This window comes from Vulpes lagopus, chromosome 14, assembly GCF_018345385.1.
Source record: "Vulpes lagopus strain Blue_001 chromosome 14, ASM1834538v1, whole genome shotgun sequence".
In the NCBI taxonomy this organism is placed as follows: Eukaryota; Metazoa; Chordata; class Mammalia; order Carnivora; family Canidae; genus Vulpes; species Vulpes lagopus.
The window spans coordinates 25,244,778-25,268,707 of NC_054837.1; the positions used below are offsets into that span (position 1 = coordinate 25,244,778).

Below are 23,930 nucleotides of genomic sequence, written 5' to 3' on the forward strand. Positions count from 1 at the left end.
GGTATTATTATTGTTATTTTGGTTCCTAGGTACGTTCGGGATTCTGGAGAATATCGAGATGGGTAACACAGTGTTCCGTCTTCATGGAATGTACATGCCAGGGTGGAGGGAAGATAATAGTAATTGTTTTCTTTCTTTCTTGTTTTTTGAAGATTTTATTTACTTATTCATGAGAGACACAGAGAGAGGCAGAGAGGCAGAGACACAGGCAGAGGGAGAAGCAGGCTCCCTGCGGGGAGCCCGATGTGGGACTCGATCCCAGGACTCCGGGATCACGCCCTGGGCGGAAGGCAGACGCTCAACCACTGAGCCACCCAGGTGCCCCTAGTAATTGTTTTCTGCTTATTGGGTGTGTTCCACTACCAAGCCCTGGACGAAGTGCTGAGTCTATAGGCTCCCATCTCTTTGTCCACACTTCCCTCTGTAGAACAGTGTCCTATTACCCTTGCAGTGTTATAGATGAAACTGAGCCCAGAAAGGTCCAGGTCTTTGCTCTGAGTCTCCACCATTACCTCCCTGCCATTACATCTTCTGATCATAACGGAGGCCGGAGCTCAGAGTCTCCGGGACCTGGTTCTTCAGTCCTTGGGCAGTGTGTCCGCCCTTAGCGGAAGGGTGGCTGGTCCCGGCCTCACCGGTGTCTCTCCTCCTGTCTTAGCAGATGAAGAGTGTTCCACTACAGAGCATCCCTATAAGAAGCCCTACATGGAGACGTCGCCCAGCGAGGAGGACCCCTTCTACCGGGCCGGCTACCCCCAGCAGCAGGGCCTGGGCGCCTCCTACAGGACAGAGTCAGCCCAGCGGCAGGCCTGCATGTACGCCAGCTCAGCGCCGCCCAGCGAGCCGGTGCCCAGCCTGGAGGACATTAGCTGCAACACGTGGCCCAGCATGCCCTCCTACAGCAGCTGCACGGTCACCACGGTGCAGCCCATGGACAGGCTCCCCTACCAGCACTTCTCGGCTCACTTCACCTCGGGGCCCCTGGTGCCCCGGCTGGCCGGCATGGCCAACCACGGCTCCCCGCAGCTCGGAGAGGGAATGTTCCAGCACCAGAGCTCCGTGGCCCACCAGCCTGTGGTCAGGCAGTGTGGGCCTCAGACTGGCCTGCAGTCCCCCGGCAGCCTGCAGCCCTCGGAGTTCCTCTATTCTCACGGCGTGCCAAGGACCCTGTCCCCGCACCAGTACCACTCTGTGCACGGAGTGGCCATGGTGCCAGAGTGGAGCGAGAACAGCTAAAGTGAGGCCTGCTTCGTCACAGACGTGTGCTAGAGAGAGAGGAGAGAGAGAGAGAGAGTACGTGGGAGAAAGTGAAAGACAGTAGCAGAGAGAGCCCCATGGATGAGATACGGATGACATTTTTCATTACAGCCTGTTTTCACGTCTGCACTCGCGAGCCCCGGGCGCTGATCTAATCAGTCGTTTGAAACCACGATTCAAAAAATGTGACTTTGTTGTGCCGTCTCAAAACTTAAAAAAACCCAACCAAAAGAGATGAGCCCCCACCCCTCCACAACCCCTCCCTCCACAATGACCACTCTCATTGGCCAGCCATGTTCACTCACACCACCTCCAGATGTCCTCCGTGATTCCTCCTTTTGGTCTCCGGAAAGCCTTGCCTTTATCGAGTGTTTTATCCTAACGGCGGAGTTGGAGCCTTCCCTGTCTTGGTGTTAATGTTGACATTGTTATATAATAAATAATAATATATTTTTTTCTTTCAATTTTCTTCATGGGACCCAGTCCCTTATTTTGGGGAGGTCTGAGGCAAGTGTGTTTAAAAATATGTACTTGTGAGGTTCCCCTCAAATATACCACCCCTGAAACCTAAATTTTGCCACCCTGCCCTCGACTAAGAAATTACCTACCTCTGCCATGTGATGTTCCTGAAAAGGTTCCCTATGTCCCAGCTTTTGTCTGATTTTTTTCCTCCCTTGCCCATCATCACAGAGCCCAGTTCGGCCCTCTCCTTCCCAGTGGAGGCTAACGTTGCCCTGCATCTGGCCTCCTCTATCTTGGCCCTCCCGTCTTCCCAGCTCTAGGTCTTTCCAGCCGTCTGTCGCTAAAACGTGGCCTATAGCTTCCCGACCGGAAAGCTTGCTTTGAAAAACTTAAAAAGCCCTGGTTTACATGCGGGCAGAACTGTGATAAGCAAGGAGCAAGCTCTGTGCTGACAAGCGTTGCAAAAAGGCCAAAATAAATATTCTTCCAGATAAAACACAAAGCCAGCCCCAAGCTTCCAAACCTCCACCACCGAGGACCCGACCCAGATGCAAAGCAAAGCCCACCGTTCCTAAAGAAGAGGCAAGACGTGCTCGCCGATTGGTTCTCTCCAAAGAAATCACACCGACACCAGATGCTGACACAAAACTGTGGTTATTGAAAGCAGAAAACAGTATAAAAAAAAATAAGCGTGTAAGTAAAACATTATTGCAGGGTTCTTCAGATGTAATATTTTACTGGTACTATTTATTTATAAATAGGAGTTCTAATTAAGTAATAACATGAAATGAATCCAGCATGGGAGCTGGCCAAGAGCTTTTAATTTTATTAATACTCGAAACCAAGTTTGCGGTTTTTTTTTTTTCCTTTCGAATGTGCTTTGCTTTCTTGATTAAAAAAAAATTTTTTTTAAACTGACCCTAATAAAGAGAACAGGGTAATATGTGAGGCTAAGTATGTCCAAGTACGTGCGAGTGTGTGAGTATGTTTGTATGTGAGTGTCTTCATGCGATTATGTCTTTTTATGTTGCTAGGGGGTGGGGTGAGAAGTAAGTACTCGTTTCGTATATTTGTGTGCCAATTAATGCCTAATAAATACCATGTGCTTAAAAAGTATAAGGGACTTGAATACCCATTTTTTTTCCCTGTTCTTTCTGACGACTGAAGAGAGGGGAAATAAGGTGGAGGGCATAAGAAGCAGTTGTCTTGCAGGTACAATTTTAACCCCATCTTTCTTCTGCTCACCTCAGGGAGTATTTGGAATCCATACTTGAGTGTATATATTAAAGATTTTGTTTATTTTTTCATGAGAGACACACAGAGAGATGCAAAGGGAGAAGCAGGCTCCATGCAAGGAGCCTGATGTGGGACTTGATCCCAGAACCCCAGGATGATGCCCTGAGCCAAAGGCAGATCTGCTCAACCACTGAGCCCCCCAGGTGCCCCTGGAACTGAGTATTTTTATCCCCTGGCTTGAATCCCTGAAATGGAGTTATTTGCTTTAGTTGAATTGTGTCAGTGTTGAAAAAGAAAAATCATCCCACATCTCAATTGACCAAAAAATATCAGTCATACTCTCTAAAACACCTAGTACTTGATTTTCTGAAAGATTTCTTCCTTTGAATTAATTCTAGAATCAGGTGTTTGGGAGGTCCCAGTGCAAGCAAACTTAGGGCCTTTTCGAGAGATATTAATTTAAAACCCACAAATTTAAGATTTGTGAATTTGTCCTGTATCATATATATAGGGCAGAGCAGAGCACAGCAGCAGATTTGTGAGTAAATTGATGCTGCAATTTAAAAAAATTTATTCACAAGAGACACACAGAGAGGTAGAGACACAGGCAGAGAGAGAAAGGCAGGCTCCCTGTGGGGAGATCCCAGAACCCTGGGATCCCATCCTGAGCTGAAGACAGATGCTCAACCACTGAGCCACCCAGGTGTCCCCATGCTGCAATTAAAAAAAAATTTTATAATCTCAATGCCTGCACCTTTCAGGTGATCAAGAACCATCAGCTATATCACATCCCCTTGAAACAGAAACAACTGATTACAAATTATTCATTTAATCAGATCCCCCTGGAAGCTTTCCTAGGCAAACAACTCCCAAGAAGTGTGAACTAATTATAAGGAAATGACGGTTCAGCTTCTTGTAGGTACAGTGGAGAAAATAGGTCAATGCCATTTTCATTCCCACAGAGATGAATTAGTAAAGTTTCACTGAATAAATTTCGACCATACTCTGAATAGATATTTATTCTGATGGGTTAAAAAAATTGCATTTGAAAAAATTACCTTCCAAAACTAATTTACGAACTATCCAAGGTACTCAGTCTTATTTTTTTTATGAGAACATCACAAGAATACTGAATTAGCACCCCTCAGGCGCGGCACTCAAACTGTTGCTGCTGTTGAAAATCACTAAAAATATGTTCATGGCAAGTTTCTTTTTCTTTTCTTTCTTTTCTTTTCTTCTTTCTTTCTTCTTTTTTCTTTTTCTTCCTATCTTCCTTCCTTTCTTTCTTTTTTTTAATTTTTAAATTTTTTTTTATTTATTTATGATAGTCACAGAGAGAGAGAGAGAGAGGCAGAGACACAGGCAGAGGGAGAAGCAGGCTCCATGCACCGGGAGCCTGACGTGGGACTCGATCCCGGGTCTCCAGGATCGCACCCTGGGCCAAAGGCAGGCGCCAAACCGCTGCGCCACCCAGGGATCCCCCTTTCTTTCTTTCTTAAAGATCTTATTTATTTATTTATTTATTTATTTATTTATTTATTTATTTATTCATTCATTCATTCATTCATTCATTCATGAGAGACTCACAGAAGTAGAGACCCAGACAGAGGGAGAAACTTTCTCCCTGTGGGGAGCCTGATGAGGACTCAATTCCAGGACCCCAGGATCATGCCCTGAGGCAAAGGCAGATGCTCAACCACTGAGCCACCCAGGTGGCCCTTGGCAAGTTTCACAGATGCAAGAAGACCCATGAGGGCAGCATGCATGATATCATAAAGGGGTAAGACAAGGAGTCCTAACTTGATCTGGAAGAGGTGTCTTCTGAACTGAGCCCTGAATGCTGAGTAGGAATTCACCAGATGAAAAGTTGGGAGAGAAAGCACCTCGAGCAGAGGGAACAAACAGCTTGCGCAAAGGTCCTGAGGCAGAAATGGTGCTGAAAGAATGAGCTATGGGTTCATGAATGGGTAGTAATATCCTACTCTGCGTTCATTCATTTTTTCAAGAAGCATATGTTAAGGTCCCACCCTATGTGATAGACACCCTGACTTGTTGAGCACCTACTGGTTGTGTCAGGCTCTTTTCGGGGTTCCCAAGACTGCAGAGGACAGTGCGGATCTGTGAGCTGGTAGGTTTCTTTGTACTTGAGAGAGGAATGTTACAGCCTCTCCTGGCTTCCAGGTGCAACACTGAGCACTCAAGTATGGGATTCAAAGTTATGAGAACACCAGAAGGACCACCAGAACTTTCAGAGACTGAGATCAGTAGTATCCTTGAGCTCAGAGAGGTTGGGAGCACCCCCAGCATCACACAGCTGATGTGTGGCAGGGCTCAGCATGGAACCTCAGTTTGCCAAGCCTTAGCTTCCTTGCTCATTAAAAGGAGATGGTGTACTTGCTTCAGAAGACTATTGTCCTTTGAAGTTTAAGTGAATGATATCTGTAGAAATGTTCCATAAAGTACCTACCACAGTACATGCTCCATAAATGCCTGAAGAGACACACTTATCAATGAAACACAAGTTAAACCTAACTTTCCCGCATTGATTTAGCAACTGAATAGTCAAATAATCATGATACCAATAGCTAGTGAGAAAATAAATCTCAGGAACTGCCGGCTGGAATCAAAGTAGATAAAACCTTCCAAGAGGAGAATTTGGCCAAGTACATCACAAGCCTTAAAATTGTGGTAATCCGTTAATCTGGTCATTCCACTTGGAGCAATTGATCCCAAGGAAATAATCAGGGATGTGCATCAGACTTATTTTCTGGAAAGTCCATCATGATTTTTAAAAACTGTACAAAACTGGAGACAGCCTTATAATCTAGTAATACGGTGCTGGTTAAATCAAGTGTACACCCATTAAATGGAATACCACATGGCTTATTAAAAAATACGCTTGTGAAGACAGTTTGAAAAGGATATTTCAGATACATTGTAACTAAAAGAAGCTGATTGCAAGTAGCCTGCACGGGCAGCTTCTTAATCTTATTAAATACAACTGCATTCATCCCAGCTTACGGGGGGGAAAAAAACCCCACTGTCAGTTTGTAGAATAACAGTACTGGGGCTGTGAGTGCTTACATTTTCTTTGTGTTTTGGGTATTTCTCAATTTTTTGCACGATGAAGATGAATTCTCTTTATAATTAGGAGTAGAATTAGTAAAATAAACTCTAGTTTGTGCTTTGGTCGTTGTCAAATGGAGTTTGGGAGGAAGGGGTGGCCCACGCGGTCTAGTTTGAGAACAAAGGGATGCAGCTCCAGGAAGCGGTAAGGAGTGCGGTTGGCCAGGCCGTGACAGAGCTGGGTACCAGTACCAGTCAGCCGACCGCTGATCACCCCACATTCCACCTCAGCAACAAGGAGACACCCGGAGGCTTCTCCGTCTCCACTTTCTAGGATTGCCCCTTGCTGGTTAGGTTCTTGTCCTGGGTGGGGGCTCTGATTCTCTCGTTAACAAATGTAACACACACACATGTACATACAGTTGCACACATGCACACAGCACACACAGGCACACACAAACATACATCCGTGCACCTACATACGACACACATATGCAAACGCACAGACACACACAACGTATGCATATATGAATGCACAGAGACACACTCATGTGCGCACACACACACACACACGACACACACACATACTTGTTGGCTCAGGTGGTTTTAAGAATCTCACCTTGGTTCTTTACCTGACCCAGCTTATAACATTCATTTTGCCACTTACTGCTTCCATGACCTTGGGCAAGTCACTTAACCTCTTTGACCCTCCGCATAATCACCTATGGAATGAGGATCATAAGAGTTCTTCCCGAGGGCGGGTGTTCTTCTCATGGACATGCAGTGAGACGGTGAGTGTAAAGTTCTGACCACAGTGCCTGTTCTAGAGCAATAATTATTGGCTGGTAAGAAGATTAATGAGTATTAATTATCATTGCTATTAATCCCTCCCTCTGCTTCTCCTCCTTCCCCTCCCTCTCTGTCCCCCTCCTTTGCTCATTGGGAAATTCGCCCCTGTGATCTTCTATTATTTTTATAATGGACCTCAGCTCAGCGAGGGTTAGGAAAACATTACTAGAATCGTCATCACCATCATCATCACTTTGAACAATAATTAAGACACAGCTTTTCCACATAGACACCATCTTAAGGATGATTTAAGTAAATAGCTGGCTTTGTAAGTGACTATCAACCCTGGATCCTCTGTGGCAACGAAGAGGGACCAGAAATTTCTACATCCCTAAAGACTGACAACCCAGCACCATCTCTTTTCTGACTTCAGAATGCATTCTTCTACCTCTTAAAAAAGCAGTCATGCATGTTAATCCTGCCAGATATATGAATTTAAGAATATGTGGTCCCCCCCACCAAAAAAAAAAAAAGAATATGTGGTCCCTGTTCTTAGAGCCGCAGGTGCTGGGGGCTGGGAGCGGCCCGGATAGGAGGTGGAGGCTCTTCCTGGGAGAGCTTTCATGTTTGGTTGACATCCCCTACTTTTGCTATTAAAAGTAGAAAAAGTAATAAATAGCAGCTTTTATTTACTGACCATGCACTGTTTGCCGGTCCCCACACCAAGCAGCATACCCATACAGTCCCTTTATTGGGAGGTAGGAACCAGCCTTATTCTCGCATTAGAGATGAGGAAGCACCCAAGCAGAGAGTCTCCGTGGCATGTCCACAGTCACTCTGCTTATGAGTGGCTTGGCCACCGTCGCATGCTGACCACATCTGAGTGTGAGGGACAGATACATCCCTGCCATTTCCTGCAGGCCCAGAGAAGAGAGCGAGGGACAGCGTGGCTGGAGGTGCCAGGGCGACGTTCTGAGCCTTCGAACGTAGATGAACTGCACCCACAGGGCGAGGCCTGGTAGCTTCTTGGTCTCGGACGCCCGGCTAACCCTTCGTGTGGGAGCTACTGACTCACTTCCCTGAGCCTCTATATCCAAGTCTGTGAAATGGGGGTGATAAGACCTGCCTCGCAGACCAGGACCAGGATTACATGGGAGCCCTTATGGAATGTGCTCTGCAGGGGCAGCTGGCTCCTCTGCACACTTAATAAACAGAGGCGGCAAGACAGATCTCAGCTCAGCCGTGACCTCCTTCAAGAGGCTTTGCTGTACCCTAGATGAGTCAGGAGAGCCTTCCTCTTTCCGGAACATTCACTGCCATTCACCCTTCCTATTGGGGAAACTGCCTGTCTTCTCTCCTGGAGTTGGGAGGGCTTCATGAGGGCAGTTTTGCCTGCTTGTATTTTCATGTAGAAGGTGTTTCCCAACTATGTCCTGAATGAATAAGTGGCTCAAGAGATGTGCTCATCGGGGAGCAGGGCTTGGGAGAAGTCAAGGACTCCGGCAGGTGATTTTGTTTGTATCCTCTTGGTCCGCCACAGATTTTAGGCATAAAGGAAGACAGCTCAGTGCATGCCAACAACACACGACCACAGGCATCCAGCCATGGTCTGGAGCCACAGTGAGGTCCATCCACCACAAAGCCTCGGAGGCACAGGTCAGGCCCCAGTTAGCGTTGCACAAAATGAGTAGCTGGGTGGTTTTGCTGGTGAACTGACCGAGTGGTTCTGCAGATCCAACCCGAGCTCGCCTGGGCCCTGTTGGGCTCCGGTGCCGACGATGGGCTGATGCTGGGCTGGGGGCAGGTGGGTCCAGGAGGCCTTTAGATGGGGTGACTTCATTCTGCACCCCCATGACTTCCCATCCTCCACGGGGTCCTGTATCAATCACACTGATGTTTAGACCAGGCTGTGTGTGGTATGTACCTATGTTCTAGATGAGCCTTTTCCTTTCTTTTCTCTTCTTTTCTTTTCTCTTCTTTTCTTTTCTTTTTTTCTTTTCTCTTTTCTTTTCTTTTCTTTTCTTTTCTTTTCTTTTCTTTCTTTCTTTCTTTTCTTTCTTTTCCTTTCCTTTCCTTTTCTTTCTTTTTTTTCTTTCCTTTCTTTCTTTCTTTCTTTTTTCTTTCTAGATTTTATTTACTTATTTATGACAAAGAGAGAGGCAGAGACATAGGCAGAGAGAGAAGCAGGGTCCCTGTGGGGAGCCCGATGTGGGACTCAATCCAGGACTCTGTGATCACACCTTGAGCCGAAGGCAGATGCTCAACCACTGAGCCACCCAGGTGTCCTGATGAGCCTTTTCTTAAGGAGTTTTCTCAGCCGGGCTTCCAGCAGAGCAACAGAGCAGGTGAGAGGTATGGAGATATATAGTAACAGATTTACCACAGGGGATGGACTCACGTGTTTGTGGGGGCTGCAGGGTGAGTCTGAGATCCTAGGGCAGGCCATTAGGAAGGGTAGGGCCTGGGTCTGCTGGGCCTCCATGGCAAAACACCATAGACAGGACAGCTAACCAACAGAGATTCATTGTGTCACAGTGCCGGCACGTGGGAAGTCCAAGATCAGGGTGCCCTCAGGATTGGTTTCTGAGGAGAGCTCTCTTTCTGGCTGGTAGATGGCCGCCTTCCTGCCGTGTGCCCCCCTGGCCTTTCTTCTGTGCGCAGGAAGGGAAAGAGAGGGAGAGTAAGCTCAGGTGTCTCTCTTTCTTATAAGGACACCAGTCCTCCAGAAGTCAGGGCTGGGCATTCACAGAATCTGCTTGTACCCCTCCAACACCACACACGGTAAGGGAGAGATAAACCCCATTACAGTCGGGGTGCCTTCTCCAAAAAAGGATGAAATGGATGCAAGGAGGTCGAAAAATATTGAATACCCATCATATTAGGAATCCAGAGCAAATACAATTTTATGCACAGGTGTTTGCCCCACCTCTGCCACTAGCCCTTGTGGGCTTGAGCAAGTCACAGACCCCTTTCCTTCCTGTGTCACTGCTTGCTTTCTCTCTCTCTCTCACCCAAACAGACCATGGCTCAGAAATTCTTGTTTCAGAGTCTGCTTTGAGGAAATGCTAAAGTAAGAGAGTAGAGCTGCTAGTCCAGCAGCTCCCCACCTCCGTTAGACAAGAGAATAGGAGTATCTGACCCAAGAAAGGATCATTGTCTCTGTCTCTGTCTTTCCCAGAGAGAGAATCATTTTATATTTTATTTTATTTTATTTTATTTTATTTATATTTTAAACACAGGACTTGAACTCACCACCCTGAGATCAAGACCTGAACTGAGATCAAGGGTCGGACACTTCACTGACTGAGGCACTCAGGTGCCCCACCAGAGAGAGAACATTGAATGGAGAAATAAAAAGATTAACACTGCTAGTGCTCTCTCACTCTGGACCCTAACTAAACTCTTTCAGTTCCTCCCACCTAGATCCTCAAGATTGTCCCTTTTTTATAATTGTGGTTCTCCAATCTTCCCTTCACCTTCATGAGTCTTCATGGGGACTTCATGAGTCCCCTTGCAAAGTTGTCTCCCACAGTTGTATAGGTTGAGCATGCACAACCCTCAAGAGCATAGCCTTCACAATGACAGTCTGTCTGAATGGTGCCTCTTGGAATTGTGGCAGTGCACAGCCTGCCCAACTGTTCGTGGCAGCTCTGTACCACTCATATACTCAATACATTCTTTTCCTTAAAGTTGTACCTGATCAAAATCTTGATATTGAAATCACTTACAAGTCTTCTGTTCCAGCTCTCTCCCTTCAGATAAATCAACGTCTAAATCATGGGCATGAGATCGTTACAATATAGTTGAATCCTACTGAACCACAATTTGGGTATTCTTCAGGTTGAACTTTGTCCCTAAAACAAAAATCCAGGTGGCAAAAAAAGTCAGCTGTCACAAGGGAAGCTTGAGGGCAGAAGAGCTGACTTGGCTTTCTCAATACCAATTACATACAGGAGGTGAATCTTATTTTCCTGTTAGGTTTCTATGCTTGAAGTAACTTAACCCACTAGAAGCCCAGCCATTGGCAGTGGACTTGTCCAATTCTCTCGGCTACCTGCCTCTTTTCCCTAGAGAACGATGCAGTGGAAGGGAAAGGGGAAAGGAGAGAGAGAGAGAGAGAGAGAGAGAGGGAGAGAAACCCTATGAAAGCTTTTACATTGCTCTAATTTCTGAAACATAAAAGCTATTCTTCTCGGGTAAATCCATTTTTTTCCCTGTGGTATTAAGGACAGAGAAATTCCTATGAAAATAATTTGTCAAGTCTGGACTGATCAAAGATACGTATGAAAGGACCCCACTTTTTCTTCCCAGAGCAAAAACCAGCCCCCATCGCAGCTCAGAATGAATTGGCAATTCATTTACCGACTGTCAGATAAAGTAGCACGATCCCCATCACATCTTTAACTGGGACGGGACCAGAAGGAAGCAATTCCATGCCCACCGAGTGTACAAGCTGGGGGTATGTTAGTGATTAAGGGATCCTGGCCTGGGGGAGGCAGAGAGATATGACTCAGATTCACAAATGCACCATAAATCTCCCTCTTTTATTCAAAATGTGTGTTTTATAGTCGTTTCCTGGCCAATTGCTGCCTTGAATAAATATATAACATATCTGGACTTAGCGTTTAGGCCTAGAGCTGGGGTTTGTCTTGAGGGCCAAGTATTCTTGATATTTCCAAGAGCTAGCAAAAAGCGAATAATGAAGCTCTCCTTTCTTCCTGACTCACCAGCCACATTCTACATGGAAAATAAAAGGAGACGTTGGTGCTAATCGGGCCAACAGAGAGCAAGCAAAGTCTGCTCTGTTGAGCTAATGTCTTGGATCCTTCAAATACGCTGCTGTTCCACCTTCTTACCTGGCTCCCCTCAATCAGGCACCCACCAATGAAGCTGCATGAATAAATAAATAAAATCTTAAAAAAAAAAAAGAATGTGGCAGATTTCTGTTTGTTCATAGAGTCCTGGGTTGCCTGACTTGCATCTCATTGCACTGAGGATGCTACCTGCAGAGGTAGGAAAGCCAGAATACCAATGACCTTATCCATTCTTTTCCTCCCTCTTGCCATCAACCTCAGTTGACTTTAGATCCAGCCCCAGAGAGCTTCCAGAGCCCTGTGTATTGAGAACTGATTGTGTAGCTGGGCATTCTATGTGATGATCATGCACAGGCCCCAAACTTGGCTTCCAGCTTTTTAGAAGTTATGAGATTTTCTATCCAGCCCTGTGAGGTATGCTGGGACTGTTCTCAGCCCCATTTTACAGGTGAGCAAATGGACGCTCAGAGAGATGATCTCTCATCCATGGCCTCATTGCTGGATAGACAGACACTTCCACCTTCTCCTTTCATGATGCTAGGTCTCCACCGTGTGCCCAAATGACAAAGCCAAAATGGCACAGTCCCTACCTCCAAATGCATCTCGGTCCAGTGTGACATTAAATGTCTTATGTCTGGATTCCTGAAAGTTAGCTCAGGGCCTGACAGGAAGTGGGTGCTCAGAGACTCTCTGCCAAATTCCCCAACTCCCCACAGGCTGACTGATCTAAGTTGGAGAGAATGTTAATCTTGATATATATGCAGAGGTCAATGAATACTCTCTTATTTCTCAGAGAAAGTTGTGCATAAGAACACCCCGGGGTTGGAGGAGATATTTGGGGGAAGGAAGGCCTAACTCTTGCACGGCCTTCGTGTTATAATATCAAGTTGAGGAGCCTGGTGCTGAGTGAAGCTCCAGGACAAGGTTGAAGGTATAAGGGGGACTCTAGCTGGGGCAAGGCTGACTTGGCCTCGGGGTCGGAGCTCCACCTCCACCACTTGTCCGTCAAGCCAGATCTGGGGAACTCCGTCCACCACTCAGAAAACAGCGCTGATTAAGCTCTTGTCGGTAGGAATACTGGTTGAGTTCCTTTGTTGTCTTCTAGAACCATGACGGCCTCTCCCATCAAGAGATGCAGTCTCATTTTTCCCCTTGATTATGAACCAGACCTGGTGGCTTATTCCTGGCAAATTCCCCCACTGTGGCGGGGTCGATGCTCCCTAGCACGAAGGGATGAGTTAAAAACAGGCCAGGTCAAGAGCGGGGCACAGGGAGTGACCTTCCAGGTCGGAAAGCCTCCCAAGGTGAGGTCATCAACACTTCTGCCTCACTGGTCCCCACATTGGGACGCTCACCCTTGGGACCCAGCTGTGCCATGGTGTGAAGACGCTCGAACTAGCGCTCGGGGAGGCCACAAGGAGAGGCCCACGTGCAGAGAAGCTGAGGCCCCAGTCTGCCAGCACTACCCCCAGGCACGTGAACGAAGAGCCTGCAGGCCATTCTGCGCCCGCCAGGCTCTTGACATAGAAGTTCAGGTCGGTGGCCCTGCTGTGCGCGGTCTGGATCACTGACCCACAGCCTCCAGGAGCATAAGAAAGCCTTGTCTCAACACCACTACAGTGTAGGGTATTTTGCTTCTCATCTTTCAGAACTGGAATATCCCGTGTAGTTAATAGAAATGTATTTGGCTCTGAACTTCCTGGCTGCCAAAACAAGGAGAGAATTATAGTTAGTTACCATAGTCCGAGACTTCGTAAAAGACAAACAAATCAGAATGTTTGCTAAAAACCAGGAGAGAGTTTCCCTTCGGGTTCTTGTAAAGATGATGCAGCGCTATGTGGCTTTTGGTGATGTTCTTGAGGATACCGGCATGTTAAGCGAGGAGTGTTCCTCCTGGATTCGCTCGACCTGCTACAAAAACACGATGTGGCAAAATCAAGTGGTCCAGAGGCCGAAATGATAAAATCTGATAAAATCTCTGCAGGTCTGGCTTAATCTAAGGGGATATTTTCTAGATATCAAGTAGGCGATTGGGGCCATGCCTTTATCCCAGATCCTGGCACAGAGATGGTGCTTCAAAAATATTTGTTAAATGAATCAAGAATAAATGGCTGTACATCAATTCAGACAGTCGTTTATCCACATGACTTCTCATAACAGAGGAGTGCAGGAAATACCGTGGTTAGAGGGCAAAGAAGTCAGCTTTGGAATTGAGAGAAATCTAGGTTCAAATCCCACGGATGTCTCTGATCGGCTGTGTGACCAGACGTGAGTTACTCAACATCTCTGGCTCTGATTTCCTGGTTTCTGGGACCTGGAGGAGAATAACATTCATTTTCCTGTGTCGGAGGAAACTCGATGTGGTTTTAAAAGATCCTGGGGGCAGAGCTGAGGTCAGTTGGAGCCACAGACCTTTCCCTTTTGCTCACTCTCTCCTTCCTACGGTTCACACTCCCCCGGCCACTTGAGAACAACAAGCTTTGGTTTCAAGTGGTTCCCCTGGGAATGGGGCCCCAGGTAGGGAGCCAGGGCAGGACCATCTCCCCAGCACTCAGGGCTGATCTAAAAACAGGCGCGGGGGAGGGGGTGACCTCCTCACTCTCACTCTGCACACCCATCCCTGCTCTTGGGGGAAGCAGGCCAGCCAGGGCGCCCTGGCCTGAATGCCTCCCTCTCTCCCCAACCCCCGCACCCCCACGTCAGGCTTCTCCTCTCGAGGAGAGAACTGTAAGTACTTTAGACAACAGGCTGATAGTGTCAAAGAGATGGATGGGACAGGCTGCTTATCTCGCTTAAAGAGACATGACCGGCTGGGCCTGTGGCTTGCCCTCGCCTCTTCCTTCCCAGCCTGTGAATTTAATTCTCTTTCAGACACCTCCGGGCAAGCAACCCATGCACACAGACTCCGGGAAGCTTCTTTCTCTTTCTCGGGGGGACTTACCTTGTCTTCCTCTGTCCTCGTCACTGTGTTCATTGCTTATAAAACTCACACAGCGACCAGGATATGGATTGTGCCCTTAAGGAGACTGATTCTGGAAATTTCAGGTGGCAGGCAGGATGAAGGAGATGTCCTCCCCTCCCTTCGGCAGAATTAACTTTAAAAAAGGGGTGGGGGGGCAGAAATAAGAAAACCAGAAAGAACTCAGTGCCTCCTCACCCTTATTTCTACTCCAACCTTTGGGGCTCACCTTCTAGATTCTGGATTTTAGAATTGTATTCCTAGGCACAACAGCGTTTTCAAGCATTGGGGCTGTGGGTGGAGTGTGACAAGTGGAGGTGCTAGGGGTTGTGGCCCTGATTCTAAATCCAGACACACATGCCAAAGGGATGCCATGTTGGCCAGCAGGATATTCCCAGAAAAATCAGAGATTGTGAATCAGCACTAGTGCTTTGGAGCATTGGCAACCCCTGAGAAAAACTTATGCACCCCCCCGCCCTCTAATGCAGCCACTTTCCTTCTGGGTTCCTACCTCAGAGCAATTGTTCTCAAACACGGGTGATTTTCCTCCCCAGATTCTTACCATATCCGAGACATTTTTTTTTTAATTGACATACACAACTGATACACAATATCCTATCAGTTTCAGGCATACAACATAGTGATTCAATATTTTTCTACCTTACAAAATGACCCTGTGCAGGACACGGGGGTGGCTCAGTGGTTGAGCGCCTGTCTTCGGCCCAGGGCGTGATCCTGGATGTGGGATCGAGTCCCACATCAGGTTCCCTGCATGTAGCCTGCTACTCCCTCTGCCTGTGTCTCTGTCTGTCTGTCTCTCTCTCTCTGTGTGTCTCTCATGAATAAATAAATAAAATCTTAAGACAAACAAAAAAAAACCCCACAAAATGACGGTGGTGATAAGTGTAGATACCATCTGTTGCCATGTGGAGTTATTACGATATTTTTGACTACATCCCCTGTGCTATACACTGCAGCCCTGTGAATTATTTGCTTTATAACTGGAAGTTTGTACCACTTAATCCCCTTCGCCTATGTCTGAAGACACTTTTGATAGTCGTGATGTGTGTGTGGGAGGCTGCTCAACATCTTATAGCACCCAGGACAGCCCTCCTCGGAAAGGAATTACCCAGCCCCAAATGTCAATGGTGCCCAAGTTAAAAGATGCCCCCACCCTAGGGAAATCCAAGCACAGATGTCTCAAGAAGTACACACAAAGGACTCAATAGGCTTCTTCTTCTTTTTTTTTTTTAACAGAAAAGATTTGGAAACAGCTTGATATGCATTACTAGGAGACTGACACTATGAATAACTCTTGACCCTGGTTGCAAGCTGAAATCACTAGGAATTCTAGTATCTTATGCCTAGAGCCTGACCTCAGAGTTCATTCAATTTATGCGCAGAGGGTCCCACGCATCCCTATTTTATGAAGGATCTCCTATATACCTGTTCTTTGGTGTTTTATTTTTTAAAAAGGTTTTCATTTATTCATTTGAGACAGATACAGAGAGAGAAAGAGACAGAACATGAACAGGGGGAGAGGCAGAGGGAGAGGGAGAAGCAGACTCCCCGCTGAGTAGGGAGCCCGATGCAGGGCTTGATCCCAGGATCCCTGAAATCATGACCTGAGCTGAAGGCAGATGCTTAACTGACTGAAGCACCCAGGCGCCCCCACCTTGATGTTTTAATATACAGTCAGAGTGGAATAAGGTAGGTTCTATATGCCTTTAGGAATGTTATATAGCTGTGGAAAGGATCAGGTTGATCTATGTGCACCTGTATGGCAAGACTCCTAGACACATCATCAAATGGAAGAAACGAGTTGTAGAATTCTATATTCAAGGGGATGCCATCTGGAAAAAACAAAACCAATCAACCCATGCCACGGGAAAAGTCTACCTACCGATAGCTACGCAAGCAAATTAGCTACCTAATGTGTGAGGTACAGTGTGTCAGGCATAAAATGTGTTCTAGAAAGATATACACCGCACCCTCCCCCCATAGTGCTGTCAGTGGTTAGTTCTTGGGAGATGTTAAGGGCAACAAGATGGGGGTGGCATCCTTGTGGCCTTATCAGCAAGGTTAATTTTTTTAGGTAAGGAGAGCTTATTCATGATTTTACAAGTAAAACTTAATTACAATAGGAAAACGGGAGACAATTGAGGATACAGTCAGTGAACATCCATTGAGCTGGGACATTGCCTGGGGCACCAGGCTTTCTCCACTGAGGCTTCAGCTTATTTATGTATTTAATGTCTGGAGGCGGTGCCTTCTTTTTTTATTTTTTTTTTTCATTTTTTAAAGATTATATTTACTTATTCATGAGAAACACAGAGAGAGAGGCAGAGACACAGGCAGAGGGAGAAGCAGGCTCCCTGCAGGGAGCCTGATGTGGGACCCGATCCCGGGATCCTGCGATCACACCCTGAGCTGAAGGCAGATGCTCAACCACTGGGCCTCCACGTGTGCCCTGAGCAATGGACAGCTGATTGGAACAAAGGCTGACAGCCACACATTTCATTAATAAGTGTCATGTCCAGGATGCTTAAAGCACCAGATTTCTCCTCTCTCTTTCTTCCCAGAAGTCTCCCATTAGTGGTCAAAGCCATTCTGTGTCTCTGGTTAAGGTGGGGGTGAGGGGCTGGGGAGGCTGTCCCACCACAAGGGACTGGAGATCCCCACCTGGACTCAAGAAAGGAAAGGGGAAAGTCTGGGAGCAGGAAGGACAGGTGGGAGATTCTCTAGGGACCCCTTCTATCTGCACTTTTTTTGCAATCAGTTGCTTTCCATTTGTTGCACATCTGTTATGTCCCAGGTCCTGTGTTGGGCAGTGACAAGCTCACTCTGGCTGCAGTGAGTTGGGGCATGGGGGATTTCAGTAAATGCAAAGGTGGGAACAGGAGGAGGGGACTCAACGTGGCCAGAGAAAGCAGGAGGCCAGAATTTCCTTTATCTCCATGTTCATTCCTTTCCCATCTCTGATTCTTCCCTGCTGCGTTCCTTGAACTGCAGCCCAGTAGCCACACTTGCTCAGCCCTGGGGCATCCTTGTTCTGCCCTGTTTTCTGATATGTGCCCATGAGTGGCCTTGGATTGTTTCAGGCACGGCTGTCTTGTCTCTCTGAGATGGGATGCCCACCCACCTATGAGGCCTTTCAGGCAGATGCCATCAGTTTCTGCCCTTATAATGTCCTTTTTTTGCCCTATCTGGATCAAGGCAGAAATATGCCCATGGCAATCCCATTCCTTCTATTTGGTCAAATACTTGTTTGCAGTTAGAAGTGGCCATGTGAGGGACACCTGGATGGCACAGTCAGTTAAGTGTCTGACTCTTGATTTCAGCTCAGGTCATGATCTTAGGGTCGTGAGCTTGAGGAGTCCTGCATCAAGCTCCTCTTCACCATACTCTCTCTGTCTCTCCCATTCTCTCTCTAAAAAGTGAATAAATCTTTAAGCAAAAAAAAAAAAAAAAAAAAGAGGTGGCCATGTGATTCATGGCCACAGAATCATGAGGAATCCCGTTGTGGGGAGCTTCTAGGAAAAATTCTCCTTCTTGTTTAAAGGGAGCACCTTTTTGTTGGCCCCTTTCTCCTGGATTTGTACACTGGAGTGAAGTGTGATATTGGTGCTCTGGCAACTGTCATGTGATCATGAGACAACCAGGATAAGATTGGAAGCCAACATGTTAAATATAGAGAAGGGAAAGGATTGGAAAAATCTGAACTTTGATAGATTTGTTGAATAGCTGCAACAAAAAATTAATTTTTACCCATGGACTTTTGTTAAGTGATATATTAACATACAATATATTTAATATTGTTATGGTTTATTTGACTGTTATTTATTTTTTTAAAAAGATTTACTTACTCATTTTTGAGAGAGATAGGGAGAGGGCAAGAGGGAACAACACAAGGGAAGGGGCAGAGAGAGAGAATATCTGACAAAGGGTTCGATCCCATGACCCATGAGATCATGACCTGAGATCATGAACTAAGAGTTGGATGCTTAACTAACTGAGCCACCCAGGCATCCCTTGAATGTTACTTCTAACTGAAAACATCCTAAATGACATCATGACAAGGAGGATGGGAGGTCCAGAAACCATCCAATTCAGTCCCCATCTTGGACAGATGATGAAATTAAAGCTCAGAGATGGAAGGGGCTGGTGCAAGGTCACACAGCAAGTCACTGGCAGAGCTGAAGGCAGGAGCTTCCGCCTTGCTGGTCCAAATGGGAACCTAGGATATCCTAGCCTGGCACTCCTGTTTGTGATTCCATAGCAGGTCTCAGTGGATGGTGGCGGAAGCAGTCATGAAATATACATTTTCACTCCATTTCCCACTCACAGAGATATCAGGCAAATTAGAGAAGAAGCTGGAGAGGTCTCAGATTTCTTGTGCCATTGACATAAAGGAAATACAAAATTCCTTAAAACAACCAAATATATTAGCTTTGGCTTGTGGGCTAGGGTTTGAGAAATATCAGATCTGACTGTGAAGGCATCAGTTGGCAAAGAAGTAAGTATTGTCATACAATGATCCATTCATCCATCTGCCCATCCACTCATCTGCCCACCAATCCATCCATCCATCCACTCATCCATCTGTGCATCCATCCATCCATCCATCCATCCATCCATCCATCCAATCGTTCATTTAAAAAATACTTACCAGGGGCATGTGGGTGGCTCAGTCAGTCGGAGATCTGCCTTCAGCTTGGGTCATGATCACAGGGTTCCTGTATCAAGCCCCACATCAGGCTCCCTGCTCAGCCTCCCTTCTCCCTCCCTCTGCCTCTCCCCCTGGCTCATGCTCTCCCTCTCCTCTCTTTATCTGTCAAATAAATACATAAAATCTTAAAAAAATACTTATCAAGTATCACTTTGTGCCAGGCACTGTGCTAGACACTAGGGGTTAATGATGAGTGGCACACTACAGCAACTGCTAGGACCACCATTTGCTGAATGCTAATTCTACACTAAGTTCATCTGTGTTATTCTGGATCCTTTGGGGAGACACTAAGATGAGACAGAATTTTCAAGATTTATTGAGGGAAACATCTTAGAGGGCAAATGGGGAGAGGGATGGAGGAAGCTAGAGAGCCATTAGCTCTGATGCAGGTCTGTCCCTTGTGAAGGAAGGGGATGGAGGGGAGGAAGGAAGGAAGGAAGGAAGGAAGGAAGGAAGGAAGGAAGAAAGAAAGAAAGGAAGGTTGGTTGGGTAGGAATCATCTCAGACTTCAGTGCAGTTCTAAGGAAGGTTTAGCAAGGCCAATAGCAAGTCCTTATGCCAAAGGCATCCATCAGAGAAATCCCATGTTTCCCAGGAACACCCCCATCTTATTATCCCTGCTGTGCTGAGTCCTTGGCTAGAAGCAGCCCCATGGAAGTGTGGCCCAGACTTGGTGAGGATTTCAAACTGCAGCAACTGGAGCACTTGGTCGGTTACCCCTCCCAGAGCTGGGGGGTCCCTGCAAGGTGTGTTTCATGCCTACTACGGCATAACTATATTCAAGTCTCCCATTCACCCTCTGGAGTGACAACCTAAACTGATGCAGTCAGAATGCATTCCGCTGCCCTAAAGAAAATGTATATTCCACAGCAGTCTCAGTGTAGCACAGCACCAGGGCTGATGAAATCCATGATGCCAATCCAATGAAAGACCCAGTCCCCTCCCAACTTCCTGCTTTGTGGTCCTGAGCCTTCTGATGTGCTGTCCACATGGGTGTCAGCTGACTTTGCAGTGGCACTTCCTACAATCAGATCTAGCAGTGTTCAGGGGCGATAGAGGGACTGGCCGCTCCTGTGCCTGTTTCCTAGAAGCTCCTGACTCACACCTTTTCAAATCTCCTTGATCTTGGCTCAGAGGTGTCTTCCTAAAAGGCTAGATGCCAGAAGAATGGGATTATTCTGGGAGTTGCATAACAGGCTATCATAGACTCAGTCCAGGGGTGGGGTCTACCTCTTGAAGCACAGAGGAGGATAGAATCAACAAGATCAGTTTTGTCAGCAAAGTGGAGTTGGAACAGGTGCATATTGGATGGGTGTTCCAGGTTGGGTTCTCGGAGAAGCAGACCCAGAGGTGGAGTTCAGTGCACTGGGGATTTCTTAGGGAGTGCTCTTGGGACTGAGTATTGTGGGAAGGAAGGAAGGGAAACAGAATGGGCCAAGGGAGGAGCTGGGTTGGGCTGGTGTCTTTTCAAATTCTTTAAAAAAAATTATTTGAATTCCAGTATAGATAACATACAGCATTATATTGGTATCAGGTGTACAACATAGTAATTCCACAATTGTATACATCGCCCAGTAGTCTGTGATGAAGTCTTAAGGAAGGTTGTAACTGACCCCACAGAAAGCCTAATATTATTAATTAAAAATTTAGCAGCTTAAAATAGCACACAGAATATCTCACAGTTTCCACAGGTAAAGAGTCCAGGCACAGCCTTACTTGCCATCTGGTTCAGGGTCCCTCCCGTGGCTGCTGCTGAAGTGCCAGACAGGGCTGCTAGGGTCTCAGCTCAAGGCTCAACTGGGGAACGCTCTATATCTAAGCCCATGTGGCCATTGGCAGAGGGCCACTTTGGTTCTTTGCCATATGGCTGGCCGCTGGCTTCATCGAGGCCAGTGAGGGAGAGAGTCTGATAGCAAGACAGATATTACAGTCTTATACGATATAATCACGGAAGCAACAGGCCCTCACCTTTGCCGTGTTCATTTGTTAGAAGCAAGTTACAGGCTCTATGTGCTTTCATGGGGAGAGGGTTATACAAGGATCAAGAGGCAGGGATAATCAGGGATCATCTAAGAGTCTGTCTGCCACAAACTCTGGAGCTAGGTTGACCCTTCAGAGTTGTCCCAAGTTGCCTCAAGGAGGTCAGACCTTTATACCTCCTCACCCACCCGTCACTGGATATGTGCTGTCTCTAGAAAGGCCTGCGGCCTTGGATGAGATGGGTTTCTGTCAAAGAGGCAACATCTGACAGCTGAGGACTATCAGCTGGCAAATGTTCCAGTTTGTGCAGATCTAGGAGCCACAGAGACCACAACAGTACGCAGACCAACACCTGCTACAAATACTCTCCACATTTATAGATGAGGAAGTGAAGGCTAACTTTGCCCAAGTCCACACATGAGGATGGGATTAAGTGATATTCCAACCGAGCTGGCCTGACTCTGGGGCCAACGTGCCTAACCACTGTGTGATTCCCTGATGGATCTTAAAGCTTAATTACACAGCAAATGGATAGATAATTTGCGGTAAACTAGATATGATCCCAAGTTCATGTTCCTTGCCGCAAGATACACTGCTCATCACAGTACGCATTCATCACAGGATGCATTCACAAGTACAGATAAATTACAGAAGGTGACACATAAACAAGCCACTGTCTTATCTCACAAGCTGATAGACATTTTGGAATTGAATTGTGCTAGTCAGGGTAGGCCAGGCGATGCTGCAGTAACAAATCCTTGAAACTCAGTGGTTTGTCCCCCTCACTGTGATCACAGTCCCCTATGGGTTGGGCAGGCTTTGGGCTGTACTCCAGATGGTGATTCAGTGATGCATGCTCCTTCTGTCTTACACCCACAACTCCCTAGATCATCGTGGAAAGAGTGGAAGAGGATTATAGATGTTGTGCAGGGAGTCTCATGGCTGAACCCAGAAGTAGGAGGTATATTTCTATCTACCTCCCATTGGCCAGGACCTAGTCACACATCTTCAATCTAACACGGGATCCCAGGAAATAAAGGGTTGACATGGAATTTCATGAACATCCATCATTATCTCTGCCACACCCACCAGTGTGTCCAAAAGGGGGGCCAGCGATTGGAACAACTCTCTAAAACAATCCAATATTTTTTCCTCCTTAGGTGGGAAATATTTTTCTTATACTTTAAAATTTTTATTTAAATTCAATTAATTAACATGTATTATTAGTTTCAGAGATTTATCAGTCTTATATAACACTCAGTGCTTGTTACATCATGTACCCTCCTTTTTTTTTTTTTTTTTTTTTAAAGAAGTTCTTTTTTTTTTTTTTTTTTATTTACTTATGATAGTCACAGAGAGAGGGAGAGAGAGAGAGGCAGAGACATAGGCAGAGGGAGAAGCAGGCTCCATGCACTGGGAGCCTGATGTGGGATTCGATCCCGGGTCTCCAGGATCGCGCCCTGGGCCAAAGGCAGGCGCTAAACCACTGCGCCACCCAGGGATCCCCATCATGTACCCTCCTTAATGTCCATCACTCAGTTACCCCATCACCTTACCCACTTCTCTTCCAGCGATCCTTGGATTGTTTCCTATGATGAAGAGTCTCTTATGGTTTGTCCCCCTCTCTGATTTCGTCTTGTTTTATTTTTCCCCCTCCCTTCCCCTATGATCTTCTGTTTTGTTTCCTAAATTCCACATATGAGTGCGATCATATGATGATAGTCTTTCTCTGGTTGGCTTATTTTGTTTAGCATAATACCCTCTAGTTCCATCCATATGGCTGAAAATGGCAAGATTTCATTTTTTTGATGGCTGAGTAAGATTTCCTTCTATCTATGTACCACCTCTTCCTTCTCCATTCCTCTGTTGATGGACATCTGGGCTGTTTCCATAGTTTGGCTGTTGTGAACATTGCCGCTATGAACACTGGTGTGCAGGCACCTCTTTGGATCACTACATTTGTACCTCTGGGGTAAATACCTAGTAGTGCAATTGCTGGGTCATAGGGTAATTCTATTTTCAACTTTTTGAGGAACCTCCATACTATTTTCCAGAGTAGCCGCAGAAGCTTGCATTCCCACCAACAGTGTGAGAGGGTTCCTCTCCACATCCTTGCCAACATCTGTCTAAAACGAACCAATACTAACAACTGCATTTGGAATACAACACTTTCAGCTTCAAGCCCTGGCTTTGGGATTTAGATCCCCCTTGTGGAATATTTGCTGGTGGAGAAATCAAATGGCCCCTTTTCACCAAGCCTCTGGGTGTTGAGGACAACTACAGTCTCATGCTCCAGGGTCCATCTGAGCCTCTCCTGGGTTTCTTGAAGCTCTTTGCAGTCTGTGGATCTTGGGGGAGGGGGGCGGGGGGAGGGGTTCTCCAGCCTGAACCAAGAGACCTGAGAAGGAAGAGAAGCTATCTGGCTTTAAACTGTTCCCAGACGATGGGGCTCTTAGCGCTTAAGCCTCGAGGGGAGAGACACTCGCCTTGAGAGACTGTCTAAGCCAACACCTGGAAGAGATTGATTGAGAGACAGTTCATATGGCCCTGTGATTTATGAGGAGGAGATATTGTAGCCAAGGTGCGTGGGACCGGGGGGCGGGCGGGAAGGGTGAGCCCAGGCGATGTTAGGTACTTA

General features: G+C 46.6%; 1 protein-coding gene across 7 annotated transcripts in view; it reads left to right on the forward strand.

Annotated features, from left to right (window-relative positions):
* Positions 1-2,298, forward strand: part of TBX5 (T-box transcription factor 5) — a 47,238-nt gene extending 44,940 nt beyond the window's left edge. For 6 of the 7 annotated variants that reach the window (XM_041729568.1, XM_041729564.1, XM_041729567.1 and 3 more), the window contains one exon: positions 659-2,298. In XM_041729568.1, coding sequence (XP_041585502.1) covers positions 659-1,236 — 578 coding nt within the window. In that variant the 3' untranslated portion in view covers positions 1,237-2,298. The remainder of the gene's footprint in view (positions 1-658) is intronic. The other variant, XM_041729570.1, reaches the window with a different exon arrangement.
* The last annotated feature ends 21,632 nt before the right edge of the window (positions 2,299-23,930 follow it).